Source organism: Callorhinus ursinus, unplaced genomic scaffold (genome assembly GCF_003265705.2).
Source record: "Callorhinus ursinus isolate GAN/ISIS: 27379988/994484 unplaced genomic scaffold, GSC_fseal_2.0 scaffold54, whole genome shotgun sequence".
In the NCBI taxonomy this organism is placed as follows: Eukaryota; Metazoa; Chordata; class Mammalia; order Carnivora; family Otariidae; genus Callorhinus; species Callorhinus ursinus.
The window spans coordinates 15,347,032-15,364,854 of record NW_027397116.1 but is presented as its reverse complement, the minus strand read 5'-3'; the positions used below and the strand labels follow the sequence as shown (position 1 = coordinate 15,364,854).

The 17,823-nt window shown below is 34.2% G+C and overlaps 1 protein-coding gene across 1 annotated transcript in view; it reads right to left on the bottom strand.

Moving 5' to 3' along the window:
• Positions 1-3,442: 3,442 nt before the first annotated feature.
• Positions 3,443-17,823, bottom strand: part of RO60 (Ro60, Y RNA binding protein) — a 28,487-nt gene continuing 14,106 nt past the window's right edge. The window contains exons 3-9 of the mRNA XM_025892290.2: positions 17,563-17,783; positions 16,916-17,062; positions 16,308-16,445; positions 12,946-13,062; positions 11,848-11,961; positions 11,418-11,564; positions 3,443-9,845 (exon numbers count right to left, since the gene is read on the bottom strand). Coding sequence (XP_025748075.1) covers positions 9,693-9,845; positions 11,418-11,564; positions 11,848-11,961; positions 12,946-13,062; positions 16,308-16,445; positions 16,916-17,062; positions 17,563-17,783 — 1,037 coding nt within the window. The 3' untranslated portion in view covers positions 3,443-9,692. The remainder of the gene's footprint in view (positions 9,846-11,417; positions 11,565-11,847; positions 11,962-12,945; positions 13,063-16,307; positions 16,446-16,915; positions 17,063-17,562; positions 17,784-17,823) is intronic.

Here is a 17,823-nt window from a genome sequence, read left to right as displayed (position 1 = left end):
TCATGACCCCGGGTCCTGGGACTGAGTCCTGCATTGGGCTCCCTGCTCAGTGGTGGGCCTGCTTCTCCCTCTTCCTCTGCCGCTCCCCCTGCTTGTGCTTTCTCACTCTCTGTCAGATAAATAAATAAAATCTTAAAAAAATAGAATAATTAAAAATATTTTGGATACTTGATTAATCACATCCCTATTTCAAACTTGTTATCAACAAGAATTTTTTAAGTGCACTTTCTAGGAAGCATTTTCCTAGCTGATCCCACAGAGTCACTAGGGCAGATTGCCAGATGCTAGGAAGAGAAAACTTCCTCAAAGGTGGAAGGACAATGCATTTTAAGTGAAGTGCTTCTGCTTTCTGGTCAAGATGGACCAAGGAATCGGGGACAGTTCTGCAGGAGACAGCTGGTGGCTTTTTTGGCCATATGCCATCAGTGATGCTTCATACATGGATTTATTAAACTGCCATTAGGAGACCTTGATAAAGCAAGAATTTGAATTATTTCATTCTCATGTGGTAAATTAGAACACTGGAATGGAACAGAATGGCATGTCCTTTAGTCCTTTATCTTGCATTGTGCCAATGAGAAATTTTAGATGCTTGCTATGTTCTCTTCCATCTGGATGTTCCTCCTATGTCCTTTTATAATAAACTTGTAATGTAATAAGTAAAATGTTTCTCTGAGATTGTGAGCCATTCTAGCAAATCAGTCATTGCAGGGTCCTTGGAACCCTTAATCTATAGCTGGTCAGTCAGTAACAGGTGACAACCTGGATTTCAGATTGGTGCCTGAAGCAGTGTTTGAGGGGCAGTCTTGTAGGACTGACCAGCTGCCCTGACATGCCCATCCCAGATAACCAATACTTACTTACTTTTAACTGAAAGGAGCTAGTTACAAAGCCTAGGGTTAAGGGGGGGGGGATTTGAATAGGGACTAAACAAACCACCAAATCCTCAGTGAAAGAAAATCATCCCTAGTACTTAAACAGTGATTAATACATATTAGATCAAGACAGAAAAGTGTTCAAAACACAGATCACACACTTAACTACCTACCCGTAGGTAGGTGAATCTCTTGGAACGATAAATTCCTTTTTATAAAATACGGATACCATCTTCCTTAGTGTTTATTTTGGGAAATGGAAATAATGTAAATCACACCGCATGGTCCTTAGCATGGACAGTAGACTTCAGTATGTAATGGCTGTTATAATCACAATGGCTCAGAAGTATGTATGGTTTTCTTGTGGACCCATCAGGATTTTCCAGCATCCTAGTTAAGATTTTAGAGGGGTAGATTTCCATTACTTCTCTATTCCCATGTCTTAGCTTGGGCTCTTAGAGCAAATTACCATAGACTGGATGGTTTAGACAAGAAGTATCTATTTCTCAAATTTCTGGAGGCTGGGAAGGCCAAGATCAGGGTGCCCACTAATTTGGTTTTTGGTGTGAACCCGCTTCCTGGTTTGCAGATGGCCATCTTCTGTGTCTCCACGTGGCAGCAGAGAGAAAGCAAGCCCTGTTGTCTCTTCTTACAAAGGCACTAAACCATCATGGGGGCTCCACCCTCACAACCTAATTACCTTCCTAATGGCCCCATCATCAAATACCATCACACTAGAAATCAGGGTTTAACATACAAACTTTGGGGAGACAATTTACTCCGTAACACTGTATTTTACAGCTTGATAAAAGTATAATACAGATCTAAGGCAAAACTAGGTGTAAGTTGTCTCAGCAGCTGTTTTTCTAGAACCAAAGGCTAGAAAGAAGAGAATGGTGATGTTTAAGAAAAGGTAATATTACCTTTTTTTTCAGTCTATTTAATTTTTAATGTTGAGATTTGGAAGATAAACTGTTTATTGTAGCCTACTAATATTAAAAAATGGATCGTTTCTCATTTAACCACTAATCATTTTATCCTTGAATTGACAAAATATCTAATAGGGAAGCTAAAAAGCTGTTGAGAAGAAAATTGGTCTTTTGTCTAAATGGATCTGGATTTACTAATATTAAAAATACTATTTGAACAATAGTTTTAAAGTCAATATTAAATAGGTTTAATATTGTTAAATGTTTTTTTAAACTTTTTTTTAAAGATTTTATTTATTTATTTGAGAGAGAGAGAATGAGAGAGAGCACGAGAGGGAGTAGGGTCAGAGGGAGAAGCAGACTCCCTGCTGAGCAGGGAGCCCGAGTGGGACTCGATCCCAGGACTCCAGGATCATGACCTGAGCCGAAGGCAGTTACTTAACCAACTGAGCCACCCAGGCGCCATTTTTTTAAACTTTTTTTAAAAAAAAATTGAGAGTAAGCGGGGGGGGGGAGGGGGGGCAGGAGATAGAATCCTGAAGCAGACTCCCTATTGAGCAGGGAGCCCAGCGTGGGGCTCGATCCGAGGACCCTGAGATCATGACCTGAGCCGAAATCAAGAGTGGGCTGCTTAACCAACTGAGCCACCCGGGCACCCCCTACTGTTAAACATTTTTTAAGTCTAGTTTTCTTCATCCATGAAGAATGCATAATTTGTGATCTTACTTTCTCCATACAACTGCTGTCATCTTTAAATAGAGAACTATAAAATCAACCAAATGTTCAAAGTTTTGGTAGGTATATTCTGATGTAACTTGCTTTTACTCTTTTGTATAACCTATATGCTCAGATCTTAGAGGTTTTCGTAAGTTTTATGGGAGTTCAGAGAGAAAAGAGGAATGTCTGCATTAGCACTAAAACTTTGTTTACATAATTGATTTTTGGTGTTAACATCACTTCCCAAAGGTAACTTTTGAGTAATTTCTTCACAAAAGAATCCTGTTATAAAACTCTTTAAGAATGTGCATTTTGGTTAAATCCAGAAATCCACTGGGAGAGATTCAACCACATGTATTCTTAAAGATTTTATTTATTTATTTGACAGAGAAAGACACAGCAAGAGAGAGAACACAAGCAGGGGGAATGGGAGAGGGAGAAGCAGGCTTCCCGCAGAGCAGGGGGCCCGATGTGAGGCTCGATCCCAGGACCCTGGGACCACGACCTGAGGCAAAGGCAGAGGCTTAACGACTGAACCACCCAGGCGCCACACACGTATTTTAAACATATATAACTAAACTAGAAGGCATTATAAGGCTAATGTTAATTATCAAACTAATTTTGGGCGCCTGGGTGGCTCAGTCGTTAAGCATCTGCCTTCAGCTCAGGTCATGATCCCAGGGTCCTGGGATCGAGTCCCACATCGGGCTCCCCACTCAGCAGGAGGCCTGCTTCTCCCCCTTCCACTCCCCCTGCTTGTGTTCCCTCTCTCGCTGTGTCTCTGTCCAATAAATAGAGTCTTTAAAAAAAAATTATCAAACTAGTTTCATCTTATTGAAATATTAGATTACTAAGAGCCTCAGATTCTATAAGGCATATTATAACCTTAAAATTCTTATTTCTTTAAAGAAACGAAGACCATTATTTGATGTGCATAGAGTTTATTTGGTGTATCTATCAATTTCTACAATACAATTGATCAGAAGCAGTTCCCATAATGTGCATCTGCACCCCATGTCTACAGTGATGTATTCAGTATGGTATTTTGCAAGGCTAGAAAAGGAGAGAAAGTCAAGATTTCACAGTATCGGTGAAAACTTTTATCATGAAATAAATTTAATTCATTAGTATTTCATCCATTTTCTACCAGAAAACATCAAAATTACATTGTTAAGTATATTACAGTGAAAACATGGAAGACTCAACAAAGCATCAGTAAATTTATCAACAGACCTAAGAACCCCCCCTTTTGCAGGGTCCCTTCCTTTTAAATGAAACTTGTATAAATAAAACTTTGTATTCTTAAGCACCAGCTTGACAATTTAAAGTTTTCTTTCAGTTTTATAAAATATTCCTGCTTTGAAAGGCAACGTGAATGTAAAAATGTGAATGTAATTAAATGACGGGCCTGGTTTTTATTGCAACAATCACAATGTTTTACAACTATATTCACTTCATTGAATGAATTTGCTTATAGATTTGAAACAAAGTATTTGCCTTTTGTCTTGAAAAAGTCCCTCAAAAAAGTAATCATTTTTGAAACTGTACAACTGTGTTTTTCATTCATAGTGTTTAAATATGCAGCTTGGTCCTTGGAGATTATGTTATACAAAGTCCAGCTTCTTGGATAACTTGTTATACCAAACAAAAAAACCTTAAACTACCACAAAATATTACTGATGTTAACAGTCTTGTATGTAGAATGTATCAGTGTACCCAGATTATCCTGTAAATGGGTGCTTAAACTACTAATGTACTATCAGGTTTTAAAACTTAACAGTTAAATTTCCATTATGTAAAAATGAAAGCTCTAAAAGACCCTTTGAGCTCTGTACTTCAGAAACACTAGCACTATTAAGGCATTACTTAATGAACAGACGCTGTCGAAAGCAACTAGTATGCCTGGTGGAGAGTTAGTCATATTGTAAGGCAGTCAGAAGATTCATTTTTTTCACTTTAAGGCTCTTGCATACTTATATTTTATTCTATGCAGGCATTATTCTGTGTAATTTAAATATTCAGCAAGTGGTCAATTATGGAAATCAAAGCCTTTATATAAAACAAATGGACAGTTTTTTAGAACTAGATTATAACACCTCTCCCCTAACCAACTTTTTTAAAAAGATGATTTCATGTGTCTCATCCCTTTAGAGAACTTCTTATCAGAAGCTGACATAAAGGAAGAAAATATAACTCAAATGCATTGCAGAAATGTTGTCTACTCACACCAAACCACATTATCTATAGTCCATATTTAAAATAATAGTACAACAAAAACATTTGATTACTATTCATTAGCTGTATAATATTTTAAACTTAATTTGGCTGTATATGAATTCTAGAGTTTACACTGCAAATAAAGCCCAGTAAGTATTTAAACGAAAGTTTCAATATTCTATCGATTATATGTGGTAATGATATATAAAACAGCAAGGCTTTACCTCATTTACTACCCTCAACAATCCAAGTGTTCATTAAGTGAAACCAGCAAAAATGTAGCTAACTTACTGTTTCTTTTGTTCAGTTTTCTGATAACTTCTAAAAGTACAGAAATCCAAATATATTTTAAAATTCAGTATGACTTATGTTCATAAAATTAATATGACACATGGTGGTGCTAAATTAAAAAAAAGCAAAGGGAAAAATCTCTTTAGGCTCAGAAACAGCTTTTGTATATTTTCATTGTATTTATAAAATTCATAATCATTGAAAATAATCACCTTAATTTCAGTAATAAGAATTTTGCAATGCAACTCCTCTAGTTTATGTCTCTACCAATTTCTAATATAGAACTTGATACTTTCATGGTTTAGGAAAATGTGTTATTTATTATAATTTTATTCAAACAGTATGCTTAACTACATGAAAAAATATTGCCATAGAATTTTAAAATTAACTTTGTAATTTTTTAAAAGCAAATAACTTACCAATTAAAAAAATGTTAAATGTGAATACAAGTTATTTACAAGATCCTGTACACCACAAACGATGTATATATAAGCTCAGTGAAGTACTTAGTAGATGAAAGATTTGAAAGTCATTTTTATATGGAAATATGAGCATGATGCTCATGATGCTATTTTCTGAGTATTCAGTTAATTATTTTTCTAAGAGTGCTTTTTCTAAGAGCAAAGTAGATCTAGAATTGCAAACAAAGGCTAAATAATCTTACTTAAAGGCCACAAAATTTTTGCAACCATCTAACGTAAAAAGTATACAATGTAATTTGATTTGGGGAGAAAATATATTAATCCAATTATTGTTCCAAGAGACCTGCCCATTATTAGTTTGAAAAAATATGATCTTAAATCTGTATGGAACAAATGGAAATCTGCGAAGAAATTCATCCCAACCCTAAATATGGGTGATTTTCCTGTCATTCATTTTATTATTGAGGTAAGAGCAGGACTAGAAACAGAAGACAAAAATGTCAGAATAAAGTAATTTTAAGAAAAAGGAAAAAAAAACAAGGTATAATCTTCGAACAAATAAGATTAGGAAGCGGATAATAGGGAAATGCTAAATAAAATCTGTACAGTAAATATAACTGAATTCATACCTTTTTTTCTAATTCTTCCTTGTGCATGTTTATATTGAGGCTATAGAGCATTTCTCTAGAGGGGATATTGCCTTAACAGATCACCCCAAACCTGTGGCATATAAGACTAGAATTTTTCATTTTTGATAATTTACTCTAAGGGCACAATTTTTCAAGAAAGTTTTATTTGTGGGTATGTAATCTTTCGGTTAAATTAGGCTAAGTGCAATAAGTGATCACAATGATTTCCTTTCACTTATTGTTTAGATGTGCTTTTAAAATGTTTTTCACTTAATTGTCAGATCCTCCAATTTATTCAGGAATTTTGCTTTAAATTTCCAAAACTTTATATTATTTTTGCAAAATCTCTGAAAATGAGGGGTAAATCCTGATAAAATGTTATACTATCATTTGTAGATTTATCTGTTATTTTAAAAGGTTAATCAAATGCTTATTAATAGTGTTTCTTCATTTAGAGTATAAGTTTTTCTAGGTCTATCCAAGTGGATCTTAAGACTTGGAATATGTGACTTTCTCTTGATCAGACAGTAGTGACTTCTTAGTCAGTAATACTCACCTTCACTGTGAACATGTATCTTCCACATTTTCCCACTCAGAACAGGAATGTTTTAATGAATTACTGAGCCTACTGAACGGTTTTTTGAAAACATTTTATCATTTGAAACATGTATCTCCTATTAAGAATGTTTTTAATTAAAAAAAGTTCTAATTTGTATTGCAAGCCCTCCTCCTAATTTAAACTTTTATACAGATATTAAATCATTGATTCTTCTAAGATCTCAGCATCAAGATAGGTCACATTTCAAAAGATAACAAAAACTGAAGGTTATACTGGTTGTCTACAGTCACAGTAAGATAAAGGAAGAGGTTCCAGAAGGGTGACACTAAATTCCCTTCCCTAGCATCTTCCTCACTCATGTTCCCATAAAACAGGAACTAAACTAAGTAATATAACAGTGTTAATAAATGCCATTTTCAAGAAATTTCAACTAATAAGGAAGGGTATGAGTATAAGATTAGTTTTGTTTGACTAATTATAACTATATCCTGAAAATATTTACATATTTTCTAAGAAATAAAGTTTTTCTTAGAATTGTTTTTAAAGCAAATTTCCCTAAATATTAATGTAGCAATAATCCTAAAAGTAAATCAGAAAATAAAACTTTATCACTTGAGTAAATTTTATTCATAATGAGGTAAAGTTTTAAAATTTTTTCTATAGGGTTATGTTATATATAGCAACACAGGTTGTTAAGACATTAATCGTAATTGAGGATTACTATGAACTACAAAAGTATACATGTTCACAATTTGTTTTTCTACTCCTAAAGCAATCATGTAGATACATTATCTCCTAATACCTAAAAAGATAAAAAGTCTTGAATAATTTTATTTTACCTCCTACTCTTGTGAGTCATGTCTTCCCATTCTGTGGGGAGATGAATTCTGGAATGGGGATGAAGAGTCCAAGATGGCTAGATCTAGTACTCCAAAGCCATACTATTTTAGACCTTGCCTAACCTACACTTAAAAATAATCTTTTAAATTTCAGATTTTTTCTTCTTTAAATTTTACCCTAATCCATTTAATTAGATGTACCTAAATACTTAAAAAGGTCACATCTAATCTTCTCTGACAGACTGATTAGCTTGTGAACATCTAAAAGCACTATAGGAACAGTACGTAAGTGAAGGAAATAAAACTTTTATGCTATATTCCAGTTAACATTTCTATTAGGAATAAAAAGTTAGATCATGTTATTTTTAATTTAAGATCTTGAGTTTACTTAGAAACTTCAAAAACTATTATATAATTTTACTAGGCTCTTTAAACTTTAAGTTCAGTCTGAACATATTTTAATGTTATCAAAAGGAGCTAACACCTTACATCCAATGTTTGACAGAGGGTCAAAAAACAATGACATCAGAAGCAATGTATGGGGGTTGGTGGTATGCACATACTACTTTGTTGACAAAAAAATCTCAGGTAAATCACAATGTTTACTAATTGCTACCAGTTGCCTTGAAGGAATGACTCATAGCAGAGCCAGCATTAATGTCAAATAAGGTTGAAAGGGACATTTTGTCACTTCCAGAGCCCAAATTTCTCATGAAACAAAATATCTTCACAAATCGTGACGCTACTGAAGTCCCCTTTGCCCTCAAAACAAAACCTCAAATTCCTAACCACAGAAGGCTATAATTTACATTTACTAGTTTGACTTTTCACATGACAGCAAGAAGGGCTTTATAAATCCTCAGTAAATCATTATTATGAAAAGAACACATAAAAATTGAAATTTTATGTTATCTTAAACAACCATGATATAATTATGAGCAAAAATATTGGCATTTCAATAGGTTAAGCCTCCCCAGAAAGAAGGGACATTTGCTCAAGAAAATAATGCACTTTAGTGTAATGAAAAGGAAGTTTAATTATACACAAGTAAAAAAGAAAAAATTTTCTTACAGACTGGTTAGTAGTAATGTTACTCAAAAGTTGCCTTTGAAACGTGAAAGACCTAGCTTGCTTTATTATTATTTTTTTTACACTATCAAAAAAGAATGTCTTGCCACAAATGAATAATGGACAGAGAAATATGTCACTGACATGTTTACAATTAGGAAATAACTAAAACCCACTGACAACTGACTAAAAAAATAGTTAATTAGAATATTTATTTTCAAGTAAGGAAAAAGCTAATCTGGTTACAGTTGAGATTTTAATTATCATACTTTTAGATTTATGAGTGGGGGAGTTAAATGCTTAAAAGTTTGTTGTTTTCATTTGGTAGGACTATGAAAAAAAGAGAAAGTGTGGCTACACCTGGCTATGTTATATTTCAGCACAAACTGTCAAGTCATGCCCCCACTCACAGCAATAAAATGCACAAAAACGAAAAGCAAACCAAACAGACTTCCTCACCTGACACAAACTTCTCAGGGGTTTTTTCCACTATTTTTCTGGTTAATGTAACAATCCTACAAGTGTAAATAAAATATCAAAGCATCTTTTTCACCCAGTAAGAAAGCTGCTAGTTATGTGATCTTAGAAAACTCCAAGGAATTTGTAAAACTTGTTCATAATTTAATCAAATGTCTTTTTTTTTTAAAACTGCTTGGTATAAAAATTTACATATGAATTTCATATTCCATCACAGTTACATGGTCCAGTGCATTTCAGAGTATTTGGACATTATCATAGCTGTCCTTTCCCAATGCAAACATTTAAGAAAACTTTTAAGCACTTTTCAAACAAGTGACATAAGGAACTACTTACTTTTGGCTCTTACTTCTTTTACGTACAAATGTGATTATTCACCACAGCAAAACTGTTTGACTATTTTACAGTGTCTATCAACAAGAAGTTCTCTGTTAGATAGAGGGAGCTACAGTGTATTTTGAAGCTATTTCCCAAGAGCTAGTTTAGTAGACAGAAAGAACTTTGGGCTCATCTTTTTTTTTTTTTGGTAAGGTAAATTTTCCATTATGCACATACTATACTATCATCTTACCATCTTTCATTGGATTAAGATTAGCTGGGAAGTAGCTACATATTTTTAGTGAGATCACTGATGGCAACCGACCTCTTAGATCATGCTGGTGCTTATGGTTAAATCACATCTAATGTGAAATTTCGAATTACATCCAGAGCTCCAGTATCAAAGCCACACATATCCAACATGCCTCTATCATCTGGGTCTGCAATGGTAAAACCATTTGACGTCATTCCACAAACAATCAATTTAGCTGGAATGTCCATTTTCTGTAGGAAAAGATCAAAATACATATTTTAAAAATTTATGTAAGCAAAAGCAAGTAACCTCCAAAATTAAAACACTTCAAATTCTATCACAACTTTTCATTTCAAAGTCTTTTATTTTTTTCTCCCCATAAAATTGGTTAATCTTTCAGGGTCAGACTCTGTGATCTTCAGGACAGGAATGTAAACAGCCTGCCTGAAATTCCCACTTCTCTGTTCCATGGGCCATAGAATGCATTCTTTTTTTTTTTTTTTTTAAGATTTTATTTATTATTTGACAGAGACACAGCGAGAGAGGGAACACAAAGCAGGGGGAGTGGGAGAGGGAGAAGCAGACTTCCCCACGGAGCAGGGAGCCTGATGAGGGGCTCAATCCCAGGACCCTGGGATCATGATGTGAGCCAAAGGCAGACGCTTAATGACTGAGCCACCCAGGCGCCCCTATAGAGTGCATTCTTATGCAGCCTAGACTTTCTACTTATGAAACCTGTCAGGACATCTGGGGGCATCAGATATTTTTACCAATATATGAAACACTGGGGCAGTGTGTGTGGGTATATATAAAGAAATATTTCCCTGCGATTATCAACTTTTGGTCTATGGTTTTGTTATATATACATGTCACATGTAAGAACTTGTTCTCTACAGCTATGACTTTAGGTTAAAATAATTGAATTTTGGAGAAAACCCAATAACCACTGAGTATACAATATGCCAGATACCATAATGAACTCGTTAAGTAACTTATCTAATGTAATTGTTATAACTCTAAAAGATTAGTACTGTTAAATACTATGACATGTATCAGTTAAATAATTTGCATAGGTCCACAGTTAGTAAAAGAGAAAGACCCAGGACTCAGAATCCAGGTTGCCTTGACTACAATTTCTGTTCTCTCCCTTTTTCTCAAACTTAACATACATTAGAATCCCCAGGAGGGTTTGTTAAAACATAATCCCACTCTCCAGTTTCTATTTAGCAGGTCTCCCATGGGGTCCAGGCATTTGCAATTCTAACAAGGTCCCAGGCTAAGGCTGCTGATAGGAAAACCCCAATCTGAGAACCAGAACTCCTCAAGTTCTAGTTCTCATCATACTAGCCACAATTCAAGTGCCTGATAGCCATATGTGACTAGTGGTTACCACACTGGATACTGTAGATAAAGAACATTTCCATGATTTCAGAGAGAGCACTGATTAGAACACAGAAATAGCCATACAACTTAAAACACAGATGATAGCTTTGCTTTAACTTTATGTAGTGCTTTAACAAAATTAATAAATGATACTTTAATTTTTCAAGGAGCACAATGAATTATTAAAAATTCAGAGTTAAGGGAAAATATTTTTATTATTGCCAAAAATAGTTTGCAGAGAATATTTTAGTAATGTATAGAATTGGGACTAGTTGAAATAAACCATGTATGTATAGCCAATATTTTTTATTTCAAGTACTGTTGAACTGGCATATCCCTATACAAAGGTACAGAACTATCTTCAGTATTTTTTGGAAAAACAAGATGGATATTTGAGAACTAAGTCTTATTTGGGGTGAAAAAGAATATTAGAATTTTACCTTTCGATACTCCCTGAGAGCAACAGCAGGATGGACACTTCCAGCAAAAGTCTCATTATCAGTGAAGACAATGAAGACATCAGCAGCTGTGTTTGTCTTTTGAGCCCAGATCATTGGAAGAGAGCAATCAGTTCCACCTGCTGGGATCTAACTCAGAACAAAAACATGGATAAGAATAAAAGTGTCCTAGTTTCCATACTGAGATGTCTGAAATAATTAAATACTTAAAAATACTATTTTTTACATTATCACTTTGCTTACAGCTAATACACAGACCTTCTCAAAGCATGTGTATATATTTATTATTTTGTGCTCATGGGAAAACTGAGATAAAACTATTTGTTCTCATAAACTTATTAATATCAGGCATAACATCAAAATAAGATTATTATATAACACGTTAAGTAAACTTAATAAAACAGTTCCGTACCTGATTCATAGCCATTAAAACCTGTTGTAATGTCATATCTGTAGTCACTGGACATGGTACCATTTCATCTGAAAAAGCAACTACATAAGAATCTTTTTCTGTTCGTGTGACAACCTGAAAAATTCAAAGATGGTACTTTTCAGCAGATTTGGGTGAAATAAACACAGTATCTTGAAGTTCATAAAACTTCATCTTTAGAAAATGTTTAATTTGGGGTGCCTGGGTGGCTCAGTTGGTTAAGCGTCTGCCTTCAGCTCACGTCGTGATCCCGGGGTCCTGGGATGGAGCCCTGCATCGGGCTCCCTGCTCGGTGGGGAGTCTGCTTCTCCCTCTCCCTCTGCCCCTCCCTCCTACTCCATGCTCTCTCACTCAAATAAAATCTTTAAAAGAAAAGATACTTATTTTATTTCTAAACTTACTTTGTTTTGGAACTACACAGTAACAGTATAGCTTTCAAAGTACTTTCACAAACTGTTACAAAGCAATTGGTTCTCATAACTATCCTTTGAAGCAAACAGAGTATATGTTCTTCTCATTTTATTAAATAAAGAATAAAGCCACAGAAGAGAAGTGACAGAGTCAGGCTAGAACCAAAGTCTGTTATTCTTAGTTCCTGATTTTTTAACTTCTGTATTTATTAATAATTTCTCTAAGCATTATCTACTTTCTCAACAATACATTATTTAATATTTGATAAAATTAAAATTTCTATTGTTATTAGACATGCTTTATAAATATTACCTACAATACTGTATGCATACAGTATACTTAAAACTTGTTTTTTTTTCTTGAGAGAAAGAAAAAGCACGCACATCAGTGGGGAGGGGCAGAGGGAAAGCGACAATCTTAAGCAGGCTCCATGCCCAGTGTGGAGCCCGATGTAGGCTCAAACTCACTACCCTGAGATTGTGACCTGAGCCAAAATCAAGAGTTGGATGCTTAACTGACTGAGCCACCCAGGCTTAAAACTTTGCTTATGAAGCAAAATGACAAAAGCGAGTGAAAACGTAATCCTGATCATACCTAACTTTATAGTTTTGCCCCACATTAAACATTTTTTAGGGTGGCAAAAATTCTAAATTGTCTTAGTGTTCTCACCATGCACATTGCTGCAGCAACTGTGCTAGCATTGAGTACACTACCCAAAACTCTCTGGTTCATAGAAGCACTGACATCAATAGCCAGCAAGAAACGCTTTCCAGTTGGCTCCACTGTCTGAAAACAAAACAAAACAAAACAAATCATTAAAAGCAATCACAGAAATTACAATTAGATTCCTAAAAATCATTATTTACTCATCTTTCACTTGAGAGACTTCTAAGATAAAAGATGTGATTTTTGATTTACCAATTAATTGACAAGTACTTGAAAATGCTTAGCTTTTACTAGAGGGGAAAAACAAAGGAAATAAGATAGCCCACTTAGTAATTTTATTTAAAGAAGTTACCATATTCCTGTGTTTTCTTTTTTAGAAATCATTCCTCATAAAGTAAACTGAGAATTTCTAGCAAAATGTTTGTGGTAAAATATAAATAACATAAATTGCTTTTAAATCATTTTTAAGGGTACAATTTCATGGCATTAAGTACATTTACAATGGTATGTAACCACCACTATCTATTTCCAGAACCTTTTCATCATCCCAAATAGAAACTCTGTATCCATTAATAACTCCCCATTCCCATCCCCCCTTAGCCCCTTGCAACTGTTTTACTTCTTTTTTATGAATTTGCCTATTCCAGATACCTCATATAAATGGAATCATATAATACCTGTCCTTTAGTATCTGGCTTATTTCACTTAGCATAATGTTTTCAAGGTTCATGTTGTAGCATGTTTCAAAATCCATTCCTTTTTAAAGCTGAATACTCCACTGTATGTATATACTGTATTTTGTTTATCCATTCATCTCTTGATGAACACTTGGGTTGTTTCTACCTTTTAGCTATTGTGAATAGTGTTCCTATTATCATTCATTTACAGGTACATTTGATTCTCTGTTTTCAATTCTTTTGGGTATATACATAGGTGGTGGAAATGCTGGATGGCATGGTAATGCTATGTTTAACTTTCTGAGGAACAACCAAACTTTCCACAGGCCTATACCAGTTTACATTCCCACCAGCAGTGTACTAGGGTTGCAATTTCTCCTATCCTCCCAAAGGCTTGTTATTTCTGCTTTTTTGATAAGAACCAATGATTTGCATTTCCCTGATGACTAATGATGTTGAACATCTTTTCACGTGCTAATTGGCTAGTTGGATATCTTCTCTGGAGAAATATCTTGTTCAAGTACTTTCCCCATTTTTGAATTGGTTTTTTTGTATTTTTACTGTGGAGTTAGAGCACTTTATATATGTTCTAAACATTAAAAAGCTATCAAATATATATCTACAAATATTTTCTCCTATTCTGTAGGTTATCTTTTCATTCTCTTGATAGTGTCCTTTGATGCACAAAAGGTTTATTAAATTTTGATGAACTCCATTTACTTTTCCTTTTATTGCCTGTGCTTTGGTGACATATGTAAGAATCTATTGCCAAATCTAATGTCGTGAAACTTCCACTCTTATGTTTTCTTCTAAGAGTTTTATAGTTTCAGCTCTTAGATAGAGGTCACTGGTCCACTTTAATTTTTGTATGTGGTGTAATTTAAAGAGGCAAGTTTGTTCTTTTAACGTGGTTATCCAGTTTCCCCAGCACCATTTTTTGAAGACCAGCTTTTCCTGCGTTAGCCTGTTTTGACACTCTTGTCAAAAAGCAATTGATCACACGTGTGAGAGTTCATTTCTAGCCTCTGCATTCTATTCCATTGGTCTATGTATTTGCTTTATGCCAGTACCACACGGTTGTGATTACTGTAGCTTTATACTGTTTTGAAACCCTTAAGTTTGGAAGTGTGAGTAGTCCAACTTCATTCTTTCTTTTTCAAGGTTGGTTTTTTTTTTTTTTAATATTTTATTTATTCATTTGACAGAGAGAGAGAACAGAAGTAGGCAGAGCGGCAGGCAGAGAGAGAGGGAGAAGCAGGCTCCCCGCGGACCAGGGAGCCCGACGCAGGGCTCGATCCCAGGACCCTGGGATCATGACCTGAGCTGAAGGCAGATGCTTAACCGACTGAGCCAAGATTGGTTTTGTTATTTGGGGGTCTCTTGAAAGTCCACATAAATTTTACAGTGGGTTCTATTTCTGCAAAACATGCCAGAGGAATTGCACTGAATGTGCAGATTGTTTTGGGTAGTACTGTCATCTTAACAAGTCTTCCAAACCATGTCTTTCTCCCCATTTATTTATGTCTTTTTAAACTTCTTGCAGCAATGTTTTATAGTTTTCAGTTTATGAATCTTGCACCTTCATAGTTTATTCCTAAGTCTTTTTATTTTATTTTATTTTTTTGATACTACTGTAAGTGGAAATGTTTTCTTAAGGCTAATCAAAGGCTAAATCCTTTGGATTGTTCATTGCTAGTATATAAAAATACTAATGATTTTAGTATTTTAGAAAAACCTATTGGTTTTATATCCTGCAACTCTGCTGGATTTGTTTGTTGGCTCTAAGCTCTCTGTGAATTCTGTAGGCTTTTCTCCTTATAAGATCATGTCATCTGAGAACAGAGATAATTTTTCGTCCTTTCCAATCTGGATGCCTTTTATTTATTTTTCTTGCCTAACTGCTAGAACTTCCAGTACTTTGTAGGACTAAAGCGGAAAAAAGTTGGCATTTTTGTCTTGTTCTCTAGATTTGGGAGAAAAGATTTCAATCTTTCACCATTGAATATAATGATAGCTCTGGGTTTTTTATATATGGCCTTCATCATGTTGAGGAAGTTCATTTCTATTCCTAGTTTATTGTTTTTTTAAATCATGAAATGGTACTGAATTTTGCCAAATGCTTTTTCTGCATTGAGATCGTGTGACTGTCCTTTCATTCTATTAATGTGATGTTTTACATTGATTTTTGTATACTGAAGATAAATTTCATTTGTATAATCCCTTTAATTTGCTGAATTTAGTTACTATTTTGCGGAGTAACAAGTAACAAATTTTAAAATTTAAAACAATTTTAAAGCCAAAAACTTTAACTTAAAGCTCTGATGTAGGATTTTCAGTCCTAAAAAAAAATCACTTCCCACCAAGACAGAGGAGATCCACTACTGATTAAGAGAATGACAGAGGACCAAGTCAAAGGACTCTACAGGAATAAAAAATTTTAAATTTGGTATCTTAAAACTTAACAAAATTATTTTATGATTGGGTATTGTCCATAGGTAAGGAGAAATTCTTTAATCATAAACTTAACAATGTTAATTATATATCCACATTTACATGAACTATGGAAAAACAAATGAGTATCTAATAAAAAATGGTTAAACTACTAGTATCATCTTTAAAATGTGTTTTTATAAAATATATCAAGTCCCAACTGGGTCATTTGTTATAAAACAAAAGTCAAACCATTACCTTAAATGTTTTATAAAAAGCAGCATCCAAAGCTTTCAAAATTTCCTCATCAGGGCGCCACTTTAGTTTTCCTCTGAGACCATGACCTGTCTTATAAGTTTCTGATGCAATTAAAACATGAAATGGATGTATACGAGCCTAGAAACAAGACAGAGACAGAAAGTAAATGCAAAATTCAAATGAAAGATAGTCATTATGTGTCTTAGGTTTTGTTACTGTAGCTAATAAATATATTTCATAGAGAAAAAACAAAAACGAGGACATAGATTTCAGAGTTAAATGAAATCTGGTATGATAAAAGTATCCAAGTCTCAGAACATCTGTAACTGCACTGGCTACATTTCCAAAATTTAGGAGGTGACTTTTTCAATTAGTAGTAGCTAACAAAGGTAATGCTTACCTTTTTCTTTTCTTTTCTTTAAGATTTTATTTATTTATTTGAGAGCGTGCACACGCACACACACACACACACACAAGCGGGGGGGGGCAGGAGGGAGAGGGAGAGGGAGAGGGAGAAGTAGGCTCCCTGCTGAGCAGGGGGATCTGAGGAACCCGGGATCATGACCTGAGCCAAAGGCAGATGTTCAACCGAGCCACCCAATGCTTACCTTTTTTAACAGTTTTTCATTACACAGTTTTTCACATACTAAAGATACTTCTGAATTTCCTGGTTCAAGCACTGAATTAGCCGTCATCTTTCCTAGATTCCTTAGTAATGTGGTAAGAGGCATTTCTTGTAACAAAGCCTTCCATACCTATTGAAGTGACACAGGTAGAAATATAAGAAATTAAGGGCAAATGAATCAGTATAATAGTGGTATCAATAATAATATTACTAACATATTCTTTAAGGCTTTCTTTTGGGGTTCTAAGTATTTCCTAAATAAAAAGATTTGTACATTGGTTAAAGGCTTATCAAATTAATTTGCTCTTTACTAGAGTAAGTAAAGTATATTTTATGAAGAACTGCACAGAATTTTATTTATTTATTTTTAATTAGCAAGGCAAATTAGCCAGCCTTTATGAAGCAGAAATAACACTTAACTGAATGCCAACTACATCTGGGCACTGTATTAAGTATTTTAAATAAATATTAATTTCAAGGTATTAATTACATTTTTGTTAAAAAGAACTGATGTTACCCATCTTATAAATTACATATCTTAAATTTTATACATATCACATCATAAATTTTAATACATAATACAAACCACAAATTACTCACATGTTTAATCACATGCTATAATATACTTACCTCTTTAGACTTTAAATGATTTGTTAGAAGATGTTCCCTAACTAATCTATGCTCTTCTATTAGATGAATGACTTCCAGTTCATCTTTTGTGCGTTTCACTTTCTCTACAGCCTCCAGATACTTTAATAATTTTTCAGTCTCCACAGAAAGTGCTTTTTCTTTATACAATTCATGGACTTCTTTCCAGCCCTTTGTAATATATTTGGTCACAATAGCAAGTCCTTTAAGAAAATAAAGAATTGAAATGGCATGAGAATTTCT